This window comes from Morchella sextelata, assembly GCF_020137385.1.
Source record: "Morchella sextelata strain SCLS chromosome Unknown scls_21, whole genome shotgun sequence".
Taxonomy (NCBI): Eukaryota; Fungi; Ascomycota; class Pezizomycetes; order Pezizales; family Morchellaceae; genus Morchella; species Morchella sextelata.
The window spans coordinates 825548-851146 of record NW_025408636.1 but is presented as its reverse complement, the minus strand read 5'-3'; the positions used below and the strand labels follow the sequence as shown (position 1 = coordinate 851146).

General features: G+C 48.7%; 6 protein-coding genes across 6 annotated transcripts; 4 read left to right on the top strand and 2 right to left on the bottom strand.

Annotated features, from left to right (window-relative positions):
- Positions 1–2042: 2042 nt before the first annotated feature.
- Positions 2043–3155, top strand: H6S33_006808 (uncharacterized protein; the record flags this gene model as incomplete). The annotated part of the gene is made up of 1 exon (XM_044838160.1): positions 2043–3155. The coding sequence occupies one exon, from the start codon at positions 2043–2045 to the stop codon at positions 3153–3155; it is 1113 nt and encodes a 370-aa protein (XP_044689626.1).
- Positions 3156–6625: 3470 nt separating this feature from the next.
- Positions 6626–6856, top strand: H6S33_006807 (uncharacterized protein; the record flags this gene model as incomplete). Its single annotated transcript, XM_044838159.1, has 2 exons — positions 6626–6725; positions 6753–6856. The coding sequence occupies 2 exons, from the start codon at positions 6626–6628 to the stop codon at positions 6854–6856; spliced, it is 204 nt and encodes a 67-aa protein (XP_044689625.1).
- Positions 6857–13633: 6777 nt separating this feature from the next.
- Positions 13634–15685, bottom strand: H6S33_006806 (uncharacterized protein; the record flags this gene model as incomplete). The annotated part of the gene is made up of 7 exons (XM_044838158.1): positions 13634–13753; positions 13821–14113; positions 14168–14942; positions 14995–15122; positions 15178–15479; positions 15561–15579; positions 15646–15685. The coding sequence occupies 7 exons, from the start codon at positions 15683–15685 to the stop codon at positions 13634–13636; spliced, it is 1677 nt and encodes a 558-aa protein (XP_044689624.1).
- A 5070-nt stretch (positions 15686–20755) lies between these two features.
- Positions 20756–21503, top strand: H6S33_006805 (uncharacterized protein; the record flags this gene model as incomplete). The annotated part of the gene is made up of 2 exons (XM_044838157.1): positions 20756–20974; positions 21036–21503. The coding sequence occupies 2 exons, from the start codon at positions 20756–20758 to the stop codon at positions 21501–21503; spliced, it is 687 nt and encodes a 228-aa protein (XP_044689623.1).
- Positions 21504–21832: 329 nt separating this feature from the next.
- H6S33_006804 (uncharacterized protein) lies at positions 21833–22694 on the bottom strand (the record flags this gene model as incomplete). Its single annotated transcript, XM_044838156.1, has 4 exons — positions 21833–22195; positions 22267–22282; positions 22363–22404; positions 22591–22694. 4 exons carry the CDS (start codon positions 22692–22694, stop codon positions 21833–21835), a joined length of 525 nt encoding a protein of 174 aa, XP_044689622.1.
- Positions 22695–23101: 407 nt separating this feature from the next.
- On the top strand, positions 23102–24010 carry H6S33_006803 (uncharacterized protein; the record flags this gene model as incomplete). The annotated part of the gene is made up of 3 exons (XM_044838155.1): positions 23102–23183; positions 23272–23704; positions 23761–24010. The coding sequence occupies 3 exons, from the start codon at positions 23102–23104 to the stop codon at positions 24008–24010; spliced, it is 765 nt and encodes a 254-aa protein (XP_044689621.1).
- Positions 24011–25599: the final 1589 nt, after the last annotated feature.

The window sequence follows — 25599 nt, the reverse complement described above, 5'->3', positions numbered from 1 at the left end:
GGTACTACGTTTACGAATGCACAGATGTACCTACTGTGCCTCGTGGTAATGGCTGTTAGTTCCCGCCGTAAGTACATGTCATCAAAGAACACCACTTCCGTTGACCATCGGCATCAATTGGTCGTTCTCCGTATCCTGCTTAAGCTCATTCCATAAAGAGATTAAATATTCGTCTACCTCGTCTATCGTACTAGTATTCCATTCGTATTTATCCCGCCGAGGGGTATGGCTCTTCCGGCTGCTGTCAAAACACCGACCCAACGATGTTTAGCTCTCCTGGCTAGGCGCCTCTTTTGACCCGGCTGCGAAACCCGCAGCCAAAGCCATCCCGAAGATGTTGATTCGGTCTAATGTTATTCAGCACCAGCGGCATCTCACTGAACCTCTATCTTCCCCTCAAAAGAAGTATCCCGGCTTTAACGTTCACTGATGGCACAAACTTGTAGGAAAGAAGAAATATTCAAATATAAGGTCAATTGCAACCGCGGACTCATTTTCCGAGTTATGGTTTATGAGAGTAAACAGACCTTTTCTGATGTCTTACAAGACAAGGCAAGGCTTTGACAATGATCATGCTCCGTCCCTAACTTGATACTGGAGATACAGGGGGTGCGCATGAGGATTGCTCTTCTCGTACAAGTACTCTACTCAACATGCAGATTTGAGTGGTCCTCGAGTTGATATTTACTACTCCACATACGAGTCTGCTTGCCGGATCCGATCATGTGGAGAGGCGTGGGGGAAAACCTTACGTGGGGGATGGGATAATAGAGTATCTGGTAGGGGTGATTGCTCCTTGGGCCTGCCCCGGATTCCAACATCCGATATCGGCTAGGGATCAATTGCTGTATCGAATGGAATAGGAATAGTAGATATGCTGCCCAGACGCCTCAAACGATCTGATAACCTCATCGCCACCTCCCTTACCACTGTCAACTGGGCCGCATGCATGGCAATAGGTACTTGTTCGACGTCCAAGATCTTTCAAACCATCTCAGTCACGAATCGGCCGGCACGCACAAGGCAAAAATAAATAATAATAAAATTAATAACTGTTCTTTTTATACACCGTACATAGGCTCCTTCTTCCGGATACATACAAAATTATCCTGCACTAGGTTTCAAAAGACGATCTTACCTCCATGACTGAGACTGCTGCTCCCCCTATTCAGGACGGAGATGTCGATTTACGAGCTCTTATCCGCTTGTCAATGTCGGACAAGTTATTCGAGTTTACATCGCACATATTGTCCCCAATATCAACATTATCTTCCTCGGAGAAAGGTGATCTCGACATCTCAAGTGCAAATTCAGATGCCCCTACCAGACCTCCCCCACGCAACCCCGGAGTCTCCTTTTTTAGAGAAATAGTCAGATGTGTTTTATTCTCCCGATCTTTCATCAAGTCATATAACCTAGTCCTGTTGGGCTGTCTCTTGGCCATAACCGCTGTTTATCAAGTGAACAGATTTTTAAGGAAGAGGTGTCTATCATCGTCACCAGGCATTCGCCGGGGGTTGACAAGTGCTTCTTTATCGGACCCCTCATCCTCAGGCACGAGTACTCCGTTGAACGATGAAAGAAAACCGCTTATCCCGAAATCTCGTGGTAGTGGTGGTGCTAAGGGCATAAAACCGTTATCGATTCTTTATTGTATTCGTGGGGTACTAGTGTACCAACCAACTCACATTAAATTATTTGGTCTATCTTATCAGTATCCGCCGATCTCGACATGCATTGTAACCGCCTGCTACTATGCTTTGAACGTGTTTTATGCATTCCATAGAATTCCATTTCATCCGTTGAAGATGTTTGTTTTCGCAGATCGGCTTGGCCTTGTCTTTGTTTCAAACCTGCCACTGCTATACTTGATGGCCGCTAAGAACTGCCCGGTTAAGTTACTCACGGGGTGGAGTTACGAACAACTTAATGTGCTTCATAGAGCTGTCGGGAGGGTTTGTATCACGACTGCTATTGGACATTTTGCAACTTTCATATGGGTTTGGGATAAAACATTGGTATGATTCCATGAAACTCACACCATGTCCTATTTACTGAAACCTTCAAAAAAAAAGTATAACCTCCTCTCATTCCGTCAATTCGTGTCAACCCCAGCCATTTTTCTCGGTTTACTAGCCTGGGCTTCCTACCTCCTCATCGGCGTCACCTCCAAAGAGGAGTTCAGAAACGCCTTCTACGAGGTGTTCCTGTTCGTCCATGTCCTCTTTCAGATATTCGCACTAGCATTTCTCTATTTCCATCATAAGGGCTCCCGTCCCTATGTCTTGGTCTGCATATTCATCTTCGTAACCGACAGAATTGTCCTCCGCCTTACAATCCGCTCCACGCGGGCGACTGGAACAGTTACGATTCTCCCAGATAAGAAGACTGTCCGCGTCACCCTTCGTCCGAACCCCAGCAGCCCGTTGAAATGGCACGCTGGAGATCACGTATTTCTCTCCATTCCCTCTGTGGCGTATCTGCACCCCCACCCATTCTCCATAGCGTCGACGCCAGGCAATTCTCTGGAGTTCTTGATCCGTGCCCGCGATGGCTTCTCAAAGAAGTTACTTGAGGCAGCTGGTAGTGGGCTTAGCGAGTTCACCGCAATTGTGGACGGACCTTACGGGTCCTGCTTCGCGTATGAGTGTCTACGGGACTCCGATGTGGCGTTACTGGTTGCTGGCGGCAGTGGTATTGCTGTCATCTATCCTCTTGTGCACGAGCTTGCCATCACTATCACTAGTACCGGGGATGAAGAACACGGGACAAGCCTGGTGAGAGGAAATGATGCTCCGAAGAGAATCGTTATGGTTTGGGTCGTGAGGGAGGAATGTCAGCTGTCCTGGCTACATGGTGGCGAATTAGAGGATCTAAGGAAGTTGGGCGTGGAAATTGTGACACATGTAACCCAAGGCAACGTTGTCGTCGGTAAGCGGCCTAAAATGGAGGACGTGGTCGAGGGTGTGGGGTGTGATTTGAGGAGCAGTAGTCAAGGATGTGATTCGAGGAGCGATGGTGGTCGTGGGTGTGGTTCCATGGGTGTGGTTGTTTGTGGTCCCTCAGGCATGGTTCGTGATACACGAAATTCGTGTGCGGGGATGATGAGACGGGGGCTGGACGTTAGGATCGTCACGGAGAAGTTTGGATGGTAGGCCAAACTCGATCGAGTGATTGTTGATGATTGTTGAGCTTTTCTCCTATTGGTTGCGGTGGTACAGGTATATCTCCTGTTGATGGGTCATGGATCATAATAGACATCTCTCTATTGTTTTCTTTTTATGCTTGCTTTTTTCCTTCCTCTAGGACCAAATTTTGCTTTTTAGAGAGACTCCATTCTGCTCTGGGCTTACTTGTTTGTTCATCGTTACATAAACGCATCGTACACGTGAGCTTCCTGTTCTTCTGCTACTACTACCTGTTTTTTCTACATATGTTTATTATATGGTAGGTTATAGTCTACAAACCCTGCCTACCATAAAGTTGAGTATTAACTACAAGTTACTTAGTAGAGTGGATACACACCACACACGCACACACATACATACATACATTACATACTCACATATGCATACCATGTCCCTAAGAGCAAATAAGAAAATTCTCTTCTCGGGATCATCCCCTTAATCAAGCTTAAAGTAATTGGAAAAGAAGAAATCTTACACGCTACTCGAACGTCACCGAAAGATCAGGCCATATATACACGGATCTCACCGACGAGTGATATATCATGAAGATCGTGTGTAGTTGTCGCAGGTCATACATATAATTTCTCCCTCTTAACATATTCACTCTCTCCGTAACTCAAATTCGGGCGTATCATACCATGTCTCTAGAGTCTAGTTGTTCGAGGATTTTCCTGTCAGTAGACAGAGTAGTTATAGGTGCACGAATAGCTAGGGACATATCGCACCACCTTGCGTAAACCGCGTGGTCGGGTTTGAGTTCACTTCGGAGTCCCTCATGTAGATACAATAAAAATATCCGAAGTTTCAAATACCCCTCCGAGGTACGAAGTAGGTAAGTCGCGTGCGCATTCCACAATACCTTCTTTCTACCTCCCATCGCCATGTCCTCTCCGCGGAAATGATATAAACCCAAAAAGAGAGGGGTTCATATCATATCAAGTATGAAGCCAACGTAGATGGGCCGGAATGCACTCACGCGCACGGCAATCATCCCGGCTCTTGAGCTTTCTGGTATCCGAGCGTCTTTTTTTTTTTTTTTTTTTCTTTCCAGCGTGCCGCAGCTTGCCTTGTTAAAATCTAGAGTAAAAGTGAATGAACAGCATTACGCAAATGTTATTCGTGGATAATTTTTCGACCGCACATTGACTAATTTGGGCGTGCCGTTGCGAAGAGTATTTTAGCAATTAACTGGGGGCTGAGTGAACACTCTGCTGATGGACGAATTAGAAGGGCAAGAAACCAGCAGGCCAAGCGAAATATTCCTTTGAACTGGGTTCACCTTTCCGTGTTGCTTGAAATAGAGTGAACAAATGCCGTGCCAAATTGATGTCAGGGTGTAAGCCAGCGAGGGGCTTGAGCTTTTTGGTGGCACCTGCGTTTTGAAGGTCACTTAGAGTAGACCTGGTGCCTCACATGGCCGTTTAGTTATTTTCCTCAACATATTTCTATCCGTTGAAGGTGTTGTAACTACCTACCTCTGCGCCATGTGGGGTCTAACTAGCAATTCATCCAAGAACCAAAGATTCGACACCTGTGTGTCGGTACTCGGGTCGTTTATTAGTCTTAGAGAGACATATGCGATTTTTAGAAACGGATTAACCCGCGCTCCCGGCTGAATACTAACTCGGGAAAAGCCGCCCCAAGATCCAGCCCTAACAATCGACCGCTAGAGTTACAATATGCACTTGTTCTTTGTCTTGGTGGAAATGATATGCTTTCACTGTTGACATTGGACAGTATTCTAATCAAGTCCCTTGCATTGAGGTGATCTTGTATATGTTGTCTAGACCCCTCTTTCGCTTGGTACGTACTACTGCGTAGTTGCAACTGACTGTACTAGCGATGCCGGAAATTTTATTGCCCACGTGACTGTTGTATTGGTGTGAAGTGTGAGAGTGGTAGGTCACGTGGGCAATAAAATATTCGGCATCGCTAGTAGTGAGATCTTATTTGACTGTTCAGCCGATAGAATTTGGACTTCCTACCAAGAATTATGAATTGACTGCCAGCTGTCTATAGACTACCTTATCTCATACCAAACTTTCGACGCCCATGCAAGCTCATGCAAGCCCTTTCAGCCCCAACCACATTGCGAATGACCATTATCGAGGTGTCCCCTGGATATCACATACTTCCGATGCTACTGGCTGGATCTATACCGAGCACATCGAGTAGGCAAAAATAATTGTCAGTGTGCGCAAGGATTAACTTCTCGCTACCAAACTTCGGAACCTTTTCGTGGGGTTTCAGCCTCATCCTAGTACTCTACGGCCGCTTTGTAGTCTGACCATTCCGCGGCACATAGATACCAGGGAATGGCTTTCCTGTTTTGGTGCTGATAAGAATACTTGAATCAATATGCTGTTTGAGAGGCCTGAAATTTTGTGCACAGGGAATATTGAGGCAATAGCAATCAACCTGAATCAATATGCGGTTTCTGGCTTTATCTCTCACTGAGCCATGTTGCTCTTAATCTTATTAGAACCAATAGGAGTTTATTGGCCGCCGTGTGACCCGCCTTTGATGATATGATTGCTTGCTTTTTTGAAAGTTCTGCTCACCCTGCAGCCTGTGGGCAGCCTCTGTGTTTTGCAAAGGATGACTACATGTGCGACAGAGTCAATTGAGAGCAGTAATATTGGTTTATCTATCTAGATTCCAGCGCGGTACGATCCCCTACACACGATTAGATCCCATATGGAGCCGAGTAGAAATTAACGAGATTACCATCTCAAAACCAAACTCCCAAACACGATATGTAGCTTTGAAAGTGGTTTGTCTTGTCATGGTAGACTATATCTACTACACCTTATCCCAGCTGTAGGCAGAGACACGTTTTGCCCAAATCGCTTGCTCTAGGGTTTTTGGTCTATGCAGGGAGAAGTATCATCTTGTCTCTGTTAATTTTGAGGAAACCAGCTTGATTGACAGTCAGTCACAGGGGCAGATCGAAGCGAGCATGAGTCTCAAGGATGCGAATATAGCCCTACTATTTCGCCTGGATTAAATGGCCAGCAAAGAGCCCCCGAACATTACTTGAGAAGACATGTGTATGCGGGACTTGGAATATCACAACCTCGATTGTGAAACAGTGAGATGCTTTCAACGAGGTGTTGATATATCATGGGGTCCGTGGACCAAGAAATCCAACATTGCACATCTATCCATGGATGGCTAGCACTGCAGATGGTAGAAATTGAAGAGATCGATATTGTGTATCAGGAACAGAGTCCTCAGGTTTTCTGGCCACTTCTAAGTTACTAGCGCCCGAATTTCAGGATTATGAACCATACATACTGATATCACTTACTCTAAAATTTCCCCGCACCAGAATTTCTATTTACAGACGTTTCCAATTTGGAGCCCCTCATCTCGCCCTAGCCAGACTGGAGAAATTAAGGTACAGTCGCTCACCTAGTGACGGCGGATCCTGTCTGATGGTTGTGTTTGCAGTAATTTCCCCTTGGCGTCCCAAGGTTAACTCTGTTATTGGCCTCAAATCCCTGACCGCCATCAGACAGGATCCACCTTCACCCCGTGAGTGACTGTACTAACTAATTTCAGGTCCTTCAAACGCGGTGAACATCTTCTCGCTCGGCCGCCCAATTGGTAACAATGTCCTCGCAAACTTCGAGTACCGCGGAATACCTGCAGGATTAATCCTATGAAGCAGGCCTAATCACAGTAAATTTGTTCTGTTGTTTCTGAAGACCGTCTTGTATAGATAAATAAATGTACAGGTAGTACAGAGATGGCCAGAGATTATTTGAAGAAAGCACATTGTTCTCAAGCTTGTTATTACCGGTTCGTGATTCGAACTTGGCTTTATTTCCGTACACAGGCCGATGTCTTTTTAGCTTTCTCCCCGTGTGGAGGGGATACGACCGGATGTGACATCCTTTGGAACGACACTTTGTAGCCATTCAATAGGTAGTTTGGTCCGGTCAATTTGGTAAAGTAAGCGAGCGCTCGAGCTTTAAGATATTGAAATCGATAGACTACCCCAAGACTCTGAGGTGGTAATCCCTTGGAACAATATTCGCCTAGGTTTTCTATTAGCGGTGAAAACTATGGCGATGACCTTGGACCTACATGTAGGTATTACTGGTTAGCCTTCATGTATAAGGGGTAATATTGAACATAGACTCACTTGGAAGAATCTCTCTTCTTGGGCGAGGATTATTGATAACGCAACCGTCCAATTCTAATGGTTCCAAGTACCTAGCTTCACAGAGAGTGGTACTTTCCAAAGAGTCTTGGGATTCATCCAGAGCTGATTCGGTCTAAATGCCAATTGATAAGGGATAGGATGGTATAGGATAGGAGAGTGTCGACGAAGCTAAGAGGGAGATGGAAGGTTTGCTTGCTCTTGTGTCTTTGCAAGGTACGCGAGTCATGCCCAGGCAATAAACTCCCGAAAGGTGTTCATCTGCATGTTTACCGTTTTTTTTTTTGGGTAACCCGGGACTGGGGTCGATCATCGGCACGGATCAAAGTTTTTACGTGTGCACGTATATAACACAAACATGTCTATGTAGCTTCATAGTCCTGATCACGAAACAAACAGCTGACAACCTATAACATCCCACGGCTAATAATTCAATTGTGGCCTACAAACGCCTCTTTCCAATCACAAAAGGTCTCTACTTTATCGTTATCTATTACTGTCCGCTCCAGATATTCACAGCAGTTCAGGTGATCCGACCAGCCATGAGCCAAGAGCTGCCGTTAAGAACCCCGCATGCCGATAATGTCTCGGCGTTCCGATTGTCCAATCGACTCAGCACCCAGTGTAGCAATATATTCCCGAAGCTTAATCCCACCACTACATAGATATTCCACAAAGATAAGCAACGGCCATGGCCACCACATGTGGAATACCCCACATGAAGCTGGAGAAATTCGGGGCCATACTCTGTAAGTGTACCAATGGCCTGATTTTGGGGTCTTTTCGGTATTGTGGTGCCATAGTTGTAGACGTACCGATCGACGGGCTATCAAGAGCTAGCGTAGAGTATAACTGCACTTCTACACTTGAAAAAGTAAATTTCGAGATCCTGTGCTCAGGTTAACGTAGCTAGCTAGTAGGTTTCATCGTCGAAAGCAACACTATCTTCAGCTTCTCTGCACATATTTCCGGCGCCGAAAAGCAGTCACCTTGGCCCAGCAACTTATCTCTCAAGTGTCCGACCTCATGAGGGAAGAAATTGCCATTTTTAGCCTGGGTGGTAATGAATATCCTCACCGATAGTCACTCGTACCCCCCCACGATGCTTAATTCAACACTGGCCAAGCCATTGCGCAACAGGACTCATAAAACTAAAGTCGTCTGGTGATCAACAGATCATCTCCACGCCTTGAGGAAGCGATCACAGTTTCGGAGAAGCACAGAGCACATTGAGTGTTGAGCCGGGATCACGTGCCCAGCAAATAGGCACGGTTGCCTCTTGCGCAGTGCCCGCGGACTGGTTTCGGTTTATTCTAGGCACGCGCAAACTGCGCGTAACATCTGGGCATGAAACTAGCTATCTGAAAGCCACAAACCTGGCAACCGTCCAAAGGAAAAGGACATGGCCATAACTTGAGGGGCGATCATACATTTCAAAGTTATCAGTTATGTCCGATGTCAATTCTCTAACTTGACCTTCCATGCTTTGACACCTAACCCATTAGCAGTCATAACAGGCGGGGGTTAATTAAGTTAAGACCTCAACCACATAACCTAGTTTATTAAATTGGAATATTGGCCCCTTATTACAGATATGGTCATTTTGTTCTTCTATGTGGCTTTCCAGACAAGGCGTTGTTGGGTACGCCTTTTTCTGATGAGATGTAGAAAGACAGTCTAATTCTAATACGGGATCCCACGGCCCACGGGCTATCTAGATAGCTCGGGCCTTGGATTTGAACTTTCAGCTTATTAAAAGCAAGTCTTATTATCCAGTGAACCGAACCTTCTCGAGGTCTTTTTCTTGAGCCCCGAGTCTAGCCTCAATTGTAGACTGTTGAATAAAATATATGAGGAAGACAGACCGGGTCAATAGGGTTTCATATCCTTTCTGGAGGCAGGACAAGACCGATCTAACTGTTTTTGACAGGTATGGTTGTTCCCTGCCCACACCTCTACTCGTGCTACACTTGGCACGAAATATCTTGTATTCTCAATCATTGACCTTCTAATTGCGCCCTGAGAACCTCATTATCAACGGACCCATTGGGATCCTGATCGCATTAATTTTAGAGGAGAACGGGTGAGTAAGATTTCCCGGGCGTGGGGTTGTAATTACCCAGGTGTCGTCTTGAGGGATGCTAGACTGAACTGGACTATGTATAGGTTCAAGTAGGCATTCAGATACACACAGCCGCAAACCCAGACTGCTTCTTGCCATGTTATAATCTTGGCTTCTAGTTCTTCCATATGTGTTTAGATGGTGATGTTATTTTGTCTTGAACACAATTGATCTTGATATTATTGCTCCATCTCCCTCGGTATATACCATCTCCTGCTTACGCTGTGGGAGGTATTTCAGCAGTTGTGGTTGCCACTAGGTGTACGGTATTGGTCTTTGATGCCTTACTGATATCCTTAAATTCCGAGAGGTGCCCAAAACCTAATTGGGGCGTTTTAATGCTACAGGCCATGATATATAAGACCTTTCGTTGATATCCGAATCCGTTATAATAATCTTTGTGGTAGGGAAATGTTTGGCTTATATTTTAAAAAAGATGGAAGGTCCAGTACTTATTTGACCTTGTGATTACTTGGTTGACTATCCTGGAAAGAGGATACCCTGACCGCACTTGATCTGGGTATATAATTTCGGTACTAGTACATACTACGCTGTTCATTATTAAAGTTCCCTGTGCCTTTTCTGCACTGTTCTGTCTGCGTTCTATCCAGGCGCTAGCGGCAGTGCCTATTGACCCAGATCCTTTTTTATGTAGTGTTATTGTTTTTAAAATGCGGTTTGGGATTAAACCACTGCAGCTTCATAGTTCCGGTTCTTATGTCCTTGGTACCTTATGTGTTCTACGTGTTTCCTCTGTTGTAAAATTAAGTAGACTGAACCAAACTGGCCAAAAGGCGAATCTATCCGGACTGCCCAAGAACTGGCCTTTCTAGCTTTTGATATTCACTAATCTCTGTTATTACTTGGTCCTGCCCGAAGTATGATGCCTTTGACAAATGGCTATATTAGCCGGCACTCAACAGATCGATTCCTTGTCCATTCTGTTGTGAGAAGGGGCCATTCTGACAGGGGTGCGGCATCCAGTGAAATGCTGTTGCGGTAAGGCGTGGTTTGTTGTAAGGGACGGTGTCTGGTTCACTGTTAAACTAAACCACGCACCCGCTCCTTAAACTTACCAACTCTCATTGGTTTCCTTTATCGACACGTATTGCATAGTTTCCGAGGCTTATAAATATTCCGTGTAATGCCTTGTGCTTGGATACCTAGGCGCCGTGTGGAGTTTTGGAGATACCCTATCAGGGTATACGTCCTAATAGGGGCCCGCCTTTAAAAAAATACCATGTTCTTGGGTATCAAGAGACACCTTAATCCGAAACCTTGCCTCCCAAATGCCTTGTTTCTAGGGACACCAAATTCGCAAATCCAGAATCCCAAATACCCAGATCTAGACTTCCTTCATATTAAACACTAGCCCAATCCAACAATGGACAGCCCGCAGTACCTGACAGGGTCTAGCTTTCACGAAAGGTGATAGTTTGTGTGCAGGCAATCATCAGACCATGATCTGAGAACCTCTGCTCTCCTAAGAGATCAGTAAAGGACCTAGGCTCGCGATCCGTACAATCCAAGGACCGAAATACCCCCAAAATACCCGCCTTTGGGAATGGATGCAGCCTCTACGTAGCTCTCGCTAAAAACCACACCTTCGTTATGGCGAACTTGTAGCTAGCTAACTTGCTTAGTGACCTCCTTATAATCTTTGTTAAAGTCACCCTCGTTCGCACTATATGATGCCTCGACATCGACTTGCTAGTTGCCATTATGTTAGGTCAAGTTAGTAGACCCAGAAAAACGCGCATCCCATGACTTTTCGATGTTAACTTGTTCTGTTGGGATATGGCAGTTCTGGGAATGAGATCAACGGGACTAATGTTATATAACCCCTTTACCCTAGAAAAATTGTCAGCACTTTCTTAGCTGTTGATGTAATAATGTATAGAATAGACGTAACGTTGATTTAATAACATGGGAAGTGGTTTAGGAAATAGGATGCGAGTATGGAGTGAAGAGAAGAATTGAAAGTAGGGATATAGTGTAACAATAGGGCCTCCTCCGGTGAAATCAAAAGGCAGACGGGAAGTGTGGGGCAAGAAGTGTAGGAGGAATTAACGGGGAAGAAGTGTAATCTCAGGACAGAAACGTTGGGTAGGCATAGGATTAACGAGATTTATATCTATTAACCTTTCGCCCTAAAAAAAATTGCCAGCTTTCTTAGTTATTAGTAATGTAATAGTGCGTATAAAAAACGCAACGCCAGTTTGAAAAGGACTTTGGTAAGCGTAGACTAGGAATCGGGCAGAAAATAGGTAGAATGGAAGGCATGGTTAACGTAACACAAAACTGAATGATAGAAAAAACGGAAATCAGACGGGGAAAGGGTTTAAACAACAAGCGGAGCAGAAAGAATATGCCCGAGGTAAGTGTAGTAAAATGGCAAAGGGGTGATCAACGATATCGACATTCTTGCTCTAAAAAATTGACAGCACTCTCTTAGCTTCCGCCTATAAAATAATGTTCAGAATAGAGATATCCGCGCAGAACTAAACCACGCGGAGGGCAAGAAGGAACAGGGGCTGACAACGAAGTAGAAAGCAGAATGAGGAGCTGCGTGGAGAAGAAGAAGAATGTATCGTGAAAGGAAACAGTGCAACAAATTGACCGGGGACAGGGGAGGAAGAATACATGTATATAAGAGAGTGAACTAAGGGTAGAGTGAGGAGCGGCATCGATAGGAAGTAGATTAGGTACCTACGTGTAGATGATATAAACTTGGTTCTGTAAAAAAAAATTGTCAGCATTTTCTTAGCTATCGGTGATGTACTAATGTGTAGAACAATCCTGATGCCGTTCTGGATAGAAGATGACACGATAGATAGAGAGTAGAATGGGATACAGGGGTATGGTGGGCAATTGAGTGGACTCGAAGGCAAATATATGTAAGATTTAAGTGGGTATATGGGAATGAAAGTTGCATATCGGAACGATGGGCAACATGGACGCGGAAGGCAGCAGACAAACAAACCAGTACCACGCGAAGCCCCCACTACAGAGCAATGCAGGAGCAGCGGCACACAGTAGAGACTACTGCCGATACCAACAACCTCGTCTTTGACCCTACAAAAAAACCGTCAGCACTTTCTTATCTCCCGATGATGTAATAGTGTGTAGAATGAAAGATACGCATACGCAGAGCCGGTAACAGGTATAGGAGCCGATGACAGCGGTACAGGAGTGTTAGAAGGGGGATATGTGCAGTAGATAGCCGCTGAGAAGTAGGTATGCAGAGAGAAAGTAGCGAAGCGGGGAATGGAGCGGGTGTGCTGCGGAGGAAAAGGCACCACGAGCAGAAGCAGATAAAAGGTACACCGATAGGTGATAAGGGGGAAGATAGGAGGAGCAGTACCGATAAAGCGAGGGTCGATCGAGACTGATGAGAAGCAGGAGAAGTGGGCCGCGGAATAGGGAATAGAGCGAAGAACAGCGTTGATAAGTGGGGATAGCAAGGTGCTGTAGAATGATCATAGCTTGATGGATAGGGAGCAGCGCGAGAAACATGAAGGGGGAGATGTGCGTTACGAGAACAGCGTTGATGAGCGTGCGTAGAGAAGGTGCTGTAGATACCAGCAGTCTGGGGGGTTCGATTGGTTGTAGACGAAAATGACTTACGAGGAGGGAAGTTGAGGTCTGTCGGTGAATTGAAGGTTGAGATGAAACCTAAGGCGAGATTGAGAGATGAGATGGTTAGAAGAGGTTGAGAAGAGTCGTCGACGAGAAGTGTGGTAGGCGGGTTGGAGGATGAGAGGAAACATAAGGTGGGGCGGATGGGGGAGATGGGTAGAGTGGTGGAGTCATGGTATATCACTCGACCGATAACAACCACAAAACGCTAGCCAACCACCTGCTGGCAACCGACCAACATAACAACCGCAACCACTCTCGCCGGTCACATACCGAAAACGCAATCGGACCTCTACGTCACGCCACTTTCGGGCCACAAAGGTAATTCGCAAACGAGGAGTTTTATTTTAATCCCCCTATAGAAGCTCAAGTATTCAACCCTTCAAATGTCAATCACAAAAAACTCCATGCATGTGCTCATAATGCCTTTCCCATGCCGCAAGATATCATCACAGCAATAACTAACTAAAAACCTCCCCACTAGCAAAATGCATGCACCCTAAAAACAAACCGCGCTTAAGTCTTGACATCCGGGTCCACTCTTCCGACGTGCTTCTGGAAGCCAAGGAAGTCTACAGAAAGTTTGATGTTCTCCTTGAGATAGTCCTGTGCGTCGAGGGCGTACTTGCTCTCGTCCTATAGTTTTTCGTTTGTTAGCATTTGACTGAAATAGATAGATGGGAGGGGGGGAATCTGTTCATACCGAGGTGTGTCTCTCCAGGTAAAGTCTGATGGTGGCGCCGGAACTACCGGTTCCAGATAGACGGACGACGATTCTAGAGCCATCGTCGAAGCGGGCGTACAGACCCTGGTTCTTGGACACGCTGCCGTCAACAGGGTCGATGTAGCTAAAGTTTCCAGCATCGGTGACCTTCTTGCCGGCGACATCGCTGCCAATGAAGGAGCTGTCGGCGACGTGGGCGGCGAAGCCGTCAACGAGCTTCTGGGCGCCAGCGGAGTCAACGTTCTCGTAGTCGTAACGGGTGAAGAAAGTGCCTGTAGAGATTAGATTCTCCCCTTACTAATACAAGATATCAATATAAAACTTACGGCCATATTCTTTCCAGAACTCGTTCTGGATGTTTGTGATTGACGGCTGTTCACCGGCGGGCAACTCCTTGGCGATACCCGCAATGATGTTCAACCAGGCAACAACAGCCCACATGCCGTCCTTCTCTCTGATGTGATTTGAGCCGGTTCCGAAACTCTCCTCACCACAGATGCTCAGCTTGTCGCTGTCAAACAGACTGCAGAAGAACTTCCATCCGGTCGGCACCTCGTAGCACTCAAGGCCCTTCTTCTTGGCAACAAGATCAACGGCCGCAGATGTTGGCATTGACCTGGCAAGCCCATAGACACCCTGCTTCTTGAAGTACGGGATCTTTTCAGCGTGGTGCGCAATGATGGCGAGTGAGTCTCCGGGGGAGACGAATGCGTTCGCTCCGTAGATCATGTTCCTGTCACCGTCACCGTCGGAGGCGGCACCGAAGGGGATGTTGTCCTTGTCGACTGCGGCGACGAGAGAGTGGGCATAGGTGAGGTTGGGGTCGGGGTGCCCGCCGCCAAAGTCGGGGAGTGAGACACAGTTCTGGGTGGAGGATTCGGGAAGACCGAGTTCCTTCTGGAAGATGGCAATACCGTAGGGTCCGGTGACACCGTGAAGACCGTCGAAGAGGACCTTAAAGCCTGGGTTCTCGGCGAAGAAGGACTTGATGAGCGGGAAGTCGAAGATCTCCTTCATGTAGAGGACATAGTCTTCGACGCTGTCGATAATTTCAATCTCAAGGGAGCCGTAGGTCTTGGTTCCGATTGTTGTCAAGTCAATCTAGTGAGTGTTAGCGGGAGTTTTGAGATAGCTGGTATATGGCTCTTCTTACGTCTGGAATGTCAGAAATCTTGTATTCCTGGATGGTCTTGGTGTATTCGTAGATCTGGTCGGTAACCTTCTCGGGAGCCGGGGCACCGTTCGCAAGGTTGTACTTGATTCCGAAGTCCTCAGTGGGACCTAACACGATAAAATCAGAATCGTTCTAGAGTTTCTTAAAGTCATAAAAACTTACCACCGGGGTTGTGACTGGCGGTCAACAAGATACCACCAGTGGCCTTCCGCTTCCTGATGATATGACTGGCAGCAGGAGTACTCAGAATGCCGTTCTGGCCAATGAGCATCTTCTTGACTCCATAGGCAGCACCAATCTTTGCAATCTTCTGGACAACTTCGGGGTTGTAGTAACGGCCGTCACCACCAATGACGAGGAACGATCCCTCAACTCCTTCTGGGATGGACAGAAGGAGGGCGGTAATGAAGTTCTCGGCATAGTGTTCCTGCTGGAAGACAGTCACCTTCTTGCGGAGACCAGAGCTATTTACGACAATTAGCTTTGGCTCAGCAATTGGATGGAATTCGATAAAGGTGGGATTGAGATTTAATTGACAAACTTACGTTCCGGGCTTCTGTCCCTCTGCAATTGACGTAACTTAGCTGCAATTCTTGTTCCTTGAAGGATGTGTGAAATGATATCACCTACCATAGACCTTGGTCTTAACTGTGGAGATGGAAACGCTCATGTTTGAAGATAACTCTAGAAATTGATTTGATACTGATGAAGAGAGGTATCGATCAATCAATTAGAAGGATGGGAAAGAGAGAAGCTCTCGATGGGATAGATGTCGAATATAAAGAGCTGCTGCAACTGAGGGAAAAACAGGTGGGCCGGGAAGAGGGGTAAATCACATTTAAATGGCTCTGGGCCAGATCAAACTTGAAGTGGAGGCCCAAGTGTGGAGTTGGAGGGGTTCGTTGCTATGACGCTTCGCCGTCTTGGCAATGCGGATGTTTCCACCATGCACCCTATTCATCCGATTTGTTTCTTCCGAGGGGCGGGATCTCCCCAACCGCAGCTGGGAGATCAAGCACGATACACGAGTGGTGCGGATATAAAAATGAAGCAGCGGAAGAAGAAAAATCCTAATTTTTTTTCACGAAGATATCCCGGTACATTCAATGTTTAGCCATCACCGGGTACCACGCACAGCGCATCACTCGGTCCGTTGCCGCAAGGTGAGAAAAGAGCTTTCCTTGCAGAATCAAAACGATGGATGCGCTACAAGAACAAAAAGCTCTGGTGGATTCTCCGTTCGCTCAGCTAACACTAGCGGGATAGTTACATTTGGACTTACAGCTCAAGCTTTGACGCTAGAAGCCGCACCCCTGTCCACTTCACGAGCTATACACGTGGTCAGGGTGGAAGCACAGCTCAATTGCAGAATGGAGGAAGGTGGGTTTCTAGGTCGACGATGGTCGCAAAGTTAGCTCTCAAGCTTTCTCTTTTGATGGAGATTAGGGGGGTCCTCTTTCCAATTGTAGCTCTAGAAGCGTCCATCGAGCACAGGCAGAGCTTTGGATATATTCGCCGAATAGGGAGCTGGGGTTCCTCAACGTTCTTGGTGACGGTGGTATTTGGTGCTAGGGTTCATGGCCGAGAGTTTCTTTCCGATGGAGGTCCGAGAAGTGAGAAACACTGCTCTACTGCCCCTTGAATTAGGTTGACAGCGCTAAGGGTACTAATTTTTAACTAATTCTTGGCAAAAGCTTTGCTTCAAAGGGAATCTGGAAATATAATCATTTCCAGAACTAAACAACACTGGAAACCGGAGGCTGGTTGGTGGACTGCGCAACCCGTGTTGATGATTGGGAATGGAATTGAAACAAAGGGAAGGATGGGCGCCCACTCCCACGGTATATATACACCCTATACCCACACATCACGTTGCCCTCCATACGATATTCACATCGTTGCCTTAAACTTATTATCTCGTGTCCCCCGATCCAGTCACACGTAACCAACAACACCGGCCAGAAATACGCGCTAGTGTGACGAAAAAGCTTAAAGAGACTTCGGGTCTCAGTGATGAAACCACATGTACTAGGACTACGCAATCGCTTCTATGCCGATAAAGTAACTGAGCCAGAGAATCTCGGGCTAATTACTTCATTCTTACTGTGATTTCTTCAAAAGAGCGGGCATTTTCTTAGGAAAGTTGACTGCAGACGATCGAAGGGGTAAATAGCTAGGAGAATTCGCATTGTAATTGAACGAGATTAGAAGATTCATTTCACTGTTCTGGTATATATCAGAATCATATCATGACTAACTCGCCTACCGAAGATATATTTCACAGAACCTTATTTTTTGCGGCGTAGGCAAATACAAATATCCCGTGACACATGAGCAGGATGTCTTTGTACGATCAAGAAATGTTTTAATATGCCTTCCGCATGTTTCACAATATCTTGACAGCTCCGGTATGATCTCCAAGAAGCTTAAACCGCGGATCTTCCCACCCGGCTTTTCAGCCTCCACCTCTACACTCCGGTGCCACAACCAGATATTCTGGCTCTCCGTCGGGGACAACTGGGAGTTATATACCGGAGCGTTGACTCACCCTTAGGCTAACATGCCCTCAAACGGTCCCATCTATCTTCTTGGCAAGATAAGCTCTCAACAGATCTCTCAACATCGTCCTACTTCCATTCCGCATCTTCCCGAGAAAGAACGCAAGCAAGATAAAAAAAAACCCCATTCTTTACGACATAACCCGCAAAGATACGAGTGATTACTGATGACCAGGCTACCCTCGACACAATCAGGCTGATATCGCCACAGGCAGCTCCATCCGGGCACGGAAACATCATAGATAGCAAGTACAGCAACAACAACAAGTATGTAGCTTTGTGGACTGACCGTATGATGAAACGGCGAAAATTTCTTCCTTGGTTATGATAGCGAACGGGCCATGTCGTTCATTTCATTCCCTAGCTATAGGCCGCGCGGGCTGGGGTGCTCCCTGCTGAGTGAGGTCTTTTCGCAAAAAGAAAAAAAGATTTTTCTTTCTTTCTTTGTAGAGAGTTGGAGGTTTGTGTTGGGTTTGGAAACCTCAGGCGGGCATCACATGTTTATCCCCCCTTTTCAAAATAAAAAATCTATCAATATATCCCAGCTGCAGACCCGTGTCCTGGGTATAGCTAGACAGGTACAAGGAATACCTAGGTAGCGGTAGGTACGCATACCCGAGGGACGCTGTTCGGGCGTAAGGCTTGTTGCATGTTTAATTCGGTCGATCATGCCACAATGCGAAGTGCTAGGCTACCTACGCACGGGAGTAAGCGAAACGGCCGGGTCTGTCGGAGGTTAGGAGAATTTAACTGAGTCGAGCAGCTGGGCAGATCAGATCAGGGCCAAGGTAGCACAGACAGCTCCGAACGCCGGTATACGTTTGTGTGGAAACCTTAATGTGACCTGGAATTTGAAGAGTGACGGATTAGGAGTTTGGGATTCAGGTATTGAGATTTTCGTATTGATGGTTTTTTTTTTTGCTGCACGCCGGTGCTATCTCTGATCGATGCCATGTCTATTCCGGTGATTGTTTGATGCTAGCTAGGTCCACGCCTAGCTGCTCTCCCGCCATGGTGCCATCCTTCGCGCATGTCGCATGAGAAAACATTCCAACTTCCCGCCTTCTCCTCCTCCTCCTCCAATGTTATTCTAGCCCCTCCAGCAGCAGCACTGGTTCGAGGTTAGCCATGTGGCCATGGTTTATGGGAGTTCCGGGGAATTTAATCCATGGTGAGTGTGCTCTCTCGTCTGTATGGCTGCAATCTATCTGAGCTGATCATGGAGGCCCCAGCTCAGCCCCGGGACTGCGCGTGATGGAATAATCCCTCATTATGCTTTGGGATAGCATTGCTGGTTCTGTGCTTGTAATGTTCCGGAGTATTTTCGAGTGACTGCTGGAGACCAGATCAGTTGTGGTGTCTTGAAGGTGGGTAGAGCTGGAGTACCATTGGGTTTTGGGTGTTTGGGTCTAGCTGTGCCAGATGCCTTGACTCTTGGTGGGAGGTCGTCTGAAGTGTAAGTTGGGCGATCTGAGATTGAGAGTCTTCATCGTCCCAGCTCCTCTTTCGGTAACGGATGTCGTCGTGATTTCAACTTCGTGTTGCATGTCATCTCAATTGCAAACTTACTCCCAGAAAGATCCAGACATAGTGACTAGAGGGACTTCATCTATCTCACTCCCCAAAACCACCACCCACTCCTCGCTAAATCTCGGCAAATAGTCTACTCTCTCTCCTCATTTAGCTCTATAGCTAACCACCAGCCAAGTAGCTCGGATCCGCCGTTCCGCTAATTGTAATATCATATATCCCGATTAACCTCGACCTCGACCTAGGCCTCCGAAAACCTACCCTAGGCCGCACACCCGGAGTCGATCATTTACTAGCTAGCTAGCTGCCAACGTAAATCCAGCGATCAACTCTGTTGGCCTCGTGGGTAATTTGAATTACTATACCACCTCGGTGCTCCGATATAAGGACCTAGAAGTATACTACTGGGAAGTTTTGACCCGACGCTACGCCGTGCGCAAGGCAATTGATAGCTGCCGCATATAAAGACTGCCAATTAGGGGTAATTGATCCCATTTCACTCAGTATATGATCATGAGTTCGAGTGTTTTGAGTAGAGTAGTTGTTCGACGTCGGCGACTCTAGCTTCTAGCAGAGAGGTTTGGACTCTAAGATCATTAGTGTGTTTTGCAGTCTTTGCAATTGCTATCTGATATTAGTACTGTGTCCGGACAACGAGTTTGGTTGTCTTGATAATACGTGTTTATTTACAACGTCTTTGTTCACTCTAAATTTAAAAGGAGCTTGTTCTTCTGCTCTTGTTAATCATCAATCATACAATACGAATCTCTTCAGTCTCTTTTGTAAAACTGCACTCTGAATAACAATTAGCTAGCTAGCTAGCTAGTACTCAAGACCGCTCGAGGGAGCCCATAGCAGCTCTAAAACCCCTCTCTACCATCTAGACTCCCCAGACACGGAGCTCCCAGCTACAAGCCTACCATATATGATGACTATTCACACCTCGGCGCGGCCCCCAGCCACAAAAGAGGCAACAACGGGCGCATCCTTCCTTATCAGTCAGACACTCAGAGACACTCCCAACTGACGTGCAGCAACCATCAACCAGGATAAGCAAACCCAACAGCTCCGGCCAGCCAGATATAGCTCCCCCACACGAGAGCTCCGTTAATTCCTTCGGGCCTCCGAGTTGCTGCTGCTGTCTCCTGACGGGTCTTTCTCGTACGTCCCCCCCCCCCCCCCGTACGTACCGTTGCACCCGTGGACTGCGGTGCGTGGGCAGGAGGAATCGAGTGAGGTCACTCCACATACATGGTCAGCGCGAGATTGTGTCCCGGATTAATTTCGTATATGCGGGCGGATTAATTTTTTTCTTGTTTCGGCGGCGCACGGCGGGCCTGTTGTATAAAGGTTGCTTTATTCGCACCGGGAGCAGAGAGTATTATTCTTCAGCAATTGTGTTCTACAGTATTACAGCAGCAGCAACAGCAATATATTCTACCGCAGATTAGATCATAGAGCTAGATCTACCATAGAGCTTTTTACCTATATCCGATTCTTCAGTTTTTTTTTTACACTACCTCACGCTCGACTTTAAGTCTTTACAAGCTATATACCCACCGCAATATCACTCATAGAAGAACATTGAGGATATCATTACCACCTACAACCTACCTTTTCTACCTCCTACAATCCACACACACTCAAAAGCCATGTCTTCAATACCCACGCCCTCCTGCCTGTCCACGCTTCCCCCCGAGCTCCTCACCAGCGTCCTCTCGCACCTCTTCACAAAAGACCTCGTGCACGCCTCCAGCGTCAACCACGCCATCCACGACTGCGCCGACTACCTCCTGCGCCAGCGCATCCGGCACATCCCCGAGCTCGACGGGCACGCCATGGTAATCGAATGCTCGCCGCCCAGCAACCGCGTAAGCCCTCTCCCTCTCTCTTCCACCGGTCCATTCATTAGCTAACATGTCAATTCTCCAGTTCACGGCGCCCTACCACCCCTGCAAACACACGAGCACGCACCCCAGCACCGCAACCCTCACCGCCAACACGCCGACGCCCACGCTCCCGATCCCCGCGGGGACCAGCCCCAGCAGCGTCTTCTCGCACTTCACGCCGCACCCGCAGACGCGCACCGACGTTGTTCTCGAGGCCGGCGAGTTCTTCACGCAGCTGTGCGCGAGCAGCTTCCTCGCCAAGGTTGCGAGCGTGCGGCCCGTGTTCAGCGAGACGTTCTTCCGGGTGCGCAGGTCGTGGCTGCTGGAGGGCGTCAAGTGTGCCGAGGGCAGGATGGTGTGGTTGGATGAGAGGGGGAATCTTGGGTTAAGGTTGAAGGTGGAGGGGGAGGCGGCGGCGGGGGAGGAGGAGGAGGTGCAGTTTGGGGTGGTGGTGGAGGAGGTGGTGGTACGGAGCGGGTATTTGGTGGAGGTTGTGGAGGGGGTGTTTTAGCTTGGTGGTTAGCGTTGGGAATTCAATTGGACTGTGCGGGTGAGAGGTTGTGATTGGGGGAGTAATAGAGCTAGAGGTTGTCAGTTTTTTTCTTCTTTTTTTGATATTTTCTTTTGTAGACTATTTCTTGTTAGCTTTTCTCTCTTTTGGGTTGTGGTTTTTTTTTTTCCTTTGTCTGGAGCAGGGTTTTTGGGTTATATTGGGGATCAAACGAATAGTATATACAGCCGGTACGAAGAATACCTAGAGTAATGATATATTTTACACGAAAACCTTCGTCCTTCTAGTTAGCACTCCTCTAACCTCCCCATGCCATCCCTCTACTCCGCCTACTTCTTCAACGCCCTCTGCACCGCGCCCGCCACATCCCCCTGCACCACGGGCCGTCCCTCCAGCTGGTTCATGACCGCCTTCATGACCTCCCCCATCTTGCCCACGCCGCCCTCCAGCACCTTCTTCACGACGCCCTCAATCTCGTCCAGCCCCACCTTCTCCACCTGCGCGGCATAGGCCTTCAGCACCTCGATCTGGCCAGCCTCCTTGGCCGCCAGGTCGTCGCGGCCGGCGCTCTGGAACTCGTTAAGGCTGGCGAGCGACTTGTCGAGCGTCTTGGTGATGATGGCGAGGAGGTGGATGTCGGTGGTTGGCGGGGCGGGCGTTTTGCTGGCGTTGGAGATCTCGGCGATGAGTGACTAGACGGGAGGGGTTAGTGTGTGCGGGGAGGGGAGGGGAAGGGAGGGAGGGAGGGGGGGGGGAGAAGTACGCGGCAGACGTTGAGCCTAGGAGAGAGGGGGGGTTATGTTAGCGGGTGCGGAAGCGGGAGAGGAGCGGGTGCGGGGGGGGGAGGCGGGAGACGCACTTGTTTGTGTCTTTTGCGCGCATGGCGTCTTTCATGTCGCATCTGTTGGAGGGGAGAGTTAGTCTGACTGTTCCGATCAAATCTCTTCTTGTAGTTGTCTCATGATAGTAGCCCATGTATATGCATTGCCACTGCCACTGCCACTGCCATTGCCATTGATCCCACCAAGGCCCGGGCCTCAATTGCAATCGTAGAGAGTCGTAAACCAGAGAGTCCTAGAGCACAAACCTAATCTTGCCCAACAACGGCGGCGACGACGACTGCGCCGGCGTCGAGTAGAGCCTCTGCGCCGCCGCCGCCGCGGCTCTGCGGAATAGCGTTCGTGCAAGCATCTCTTTCTTGTGTCGGAGAATTGAATTCCAAGGTCGGGTGCTTCGAAATGAGTCGGGTGACGTTCGGCGCTGCTTGCGGGTGTGAAAATTCCAAAATCAGCCCACGGGGGCCCGGAGGGTTAGGGTTAGCGACAGACAGGGGTTCGGTTGGCGACGTCAGCCGCGTCCCGATGCGGGAAGGGCTGGCTGCCGGTGTGTGTGTCAGCGAGTGAGGTTGAGGTTGAGGTTGAGGTTGCTATTCTCGACCACAGCTACAGGCAAGACTGCGACTCTGCTGCGACTCTGCTGCTACAACCGCTACTCTTCTATTCTGCACTGCGATATCAGACATCACGAACAATATACACAACCCCCCCTCACCCTCACCCTCACAAACAATCACACACACAGCCAGACCTGCCCGCACAATGGCCTCCTCAGCACACATGAACCCCTACGACAACTACGAGTCCACCCGCATCTCCGCCGACATCATCGACCCCGACGACCGTACGCTCCTCCACCCCTCTCCCCACTCCCCTCAAAAAACCCCCCACCCCCCACCCCCCATGCTAACCCCCTCTCTCCCCGCCCACAGTAGACATCAACGACCTCGACGACCCCCTCGACAACCCCACCACCCCGCTCAACCCGTCCGCCCTCACCTCCGCCATCCCCGGCGAGGACCGCCGCGCGCCCACAAACACCCTCGACGAGTCCGTGTGGGACACGCTCTCGCGCGACATCCTCGCCGTGTGGGCCAAGATGAAGGCCGTCCTGTACCCCAAGTTCACGTTCAAGCGCTGGCCCGACGCCAACGACGTGCTCGAGTCCGGCGGCAGCGGGGGCAGCAGGGTGCTGGGCGAGTGGGACCTGTGGGGCCCGCTCGTGTTCTGCCTGGCGCTCAGCACGCTGCTGAGTATGGCGGCGGCCGCGGAGCAGAAGACGCAGGTGTTTGCGGGCGTGTTTGCGATGGTGTGGGTTGGGGAGGCGGTGGTGACGGCGCAGATTAAGCTGCTGGGCGGGAACATGTGAGTTGCGCCCACAGACAACAGACATTAGAGTGCTAACATGGGGGGGGGGGTAGTTCGTTTTTCTCATCCGTCTCGATCATCGGGTACACGCTCTTCCCCGTCGTGATCTGCGCGCTGCTGTCGGCGCTGCACGTGCCGTCGGTGGTGCGCGTGCCCGTGTATGCGGCGTGCTTCCTGTGGTCGCTGGCGGCGGGGGTGAGCATTCTCGGCGGCAGCGGGGTCGTGAGGAATCGCGTGGGGCTGGCGGTGTTTCCGTTGGGCGTGTTTTACGGAGGCTTGGTGTGCTTGTGCTTGGTTAGCTAGGGGGTTGTTGGCGTAGAGGGGATAAATGAGGAGGGCGGGGGGCGGAATGATGGGGTGTTTTCTTTTGCTTGTTTCTTTGCTGTTTTGTGGGGTTTTTACTTGTGGCTTTGGGGCGGTAAGGAGGATCGAGGGGCTTGGTGGGCGCTGGTACTAAGGTGCTTGTGGGTTGGGCTGTGGGAAAAATATATATATACATGCTAAGGCGACTGCTTCTCCGCCCTCTATTCCGATGGCTTTGCCCGCTGTAGATTTGAGCAATTTCTATTCAATTTGAAATTGAAATTGAGAATGGGCTGGTAATGATTTGACATCATTGTACCCAGCCTTTAAATTGCGACAGCCGTACCCTTAGAAACAGAACAACGTCGCTTCATATCTGGCGTAGGAGAGCTATTCGGTGGTGTGGTGGAGTTTGGGTGAGATTGGGTTGATTTGGGTTGGTTGTGTGGTTGGTCAACGGGTGGACTAGCGTGGTGCGAGTGATGAGTTGTGATTGCTCACTTCCTTCTTCGCATCCCGTCTTCTCTGCTCTTTCTACTCTTTCCGTTCGTTGGTCACGCTTTCTATCACCAACTCATCTTCATCTCATCACCATCTCCTCACTGCACCGCCTTTATCTACACCCTCGTCTTCCTTGATGTCCGTTTTCTGCTGCGTTCTCCACGCGCCACCCATTACCCACTCCAGCTGCCAATTAAAGCTGCTTTATAGAGCTTCTTGCTTCCTATACTTCCGCCCCACCCTACCACCTCCTCTACGCCCCCTCACTTCTTCCCTATACATACCTTCTTCAACGATACACCGGCTTTATTCCGCCCTAGTAGCTAGCTGATATGATCTCAGCCCCAACCTCATCACCACTTCTATCATCCCCCCACGCGCCTTTTCATCCGTCTCTAGTTCTTTATCGGTGCCTACTCTAGATCTAACTTCACCGCTGTTCATTCCCCTGCGCTTCTTTTGTTCTGTGTGGGTAGTGTCGTCGTTCCGCGCATCCTGTGGCTTGCCGGGCCTCTCGCTTCCGTGTTTGTTCTGTTCTGTTGCCCATTGTGGCCTGTTTCTATACCCCATCTACCGTCCTTCCGGTCCCTATATCTTTCCGGGCGGCGTTACCCGCTTCATCTTGACTTTTCTGTCCCTTGGGTGTCTTTTCATTTCACCGCTGCACACCCCACGGTCCCTGCCTTCGTCGCCGTGTGTCTCACTTGCTCTTCTCTCATTCTACATGTATACCACTGTCTTCCGATGCACCCGCCTTCGTGTTCTTGCCCCAACTCCCACTATGGCCTCTCTCTACCAAGCCTTTCGCTAGACCTCTCACCTTTTATTTCTATTCAAGCGCCTCCCTCACAGTACCATTAGGTTGCCCAATCTCGCCCGCTACTATATCCCCTCCCAACCAACTCCTCCCAGTTTCGTAGGGCCCCCACAGATTTAAGAACGGAGGCGCATAAAAACAGCGGCCCCAACCCACCACCTGTTCAGGGCACGATAGTGAGGGTGCTCCCTCATACTTTCCGCGTAATCGAGCGCACAAGTGTCTCGGGACCTCCTGCACCCGTGGCTATTATAAGGTGGATGTGGATGGG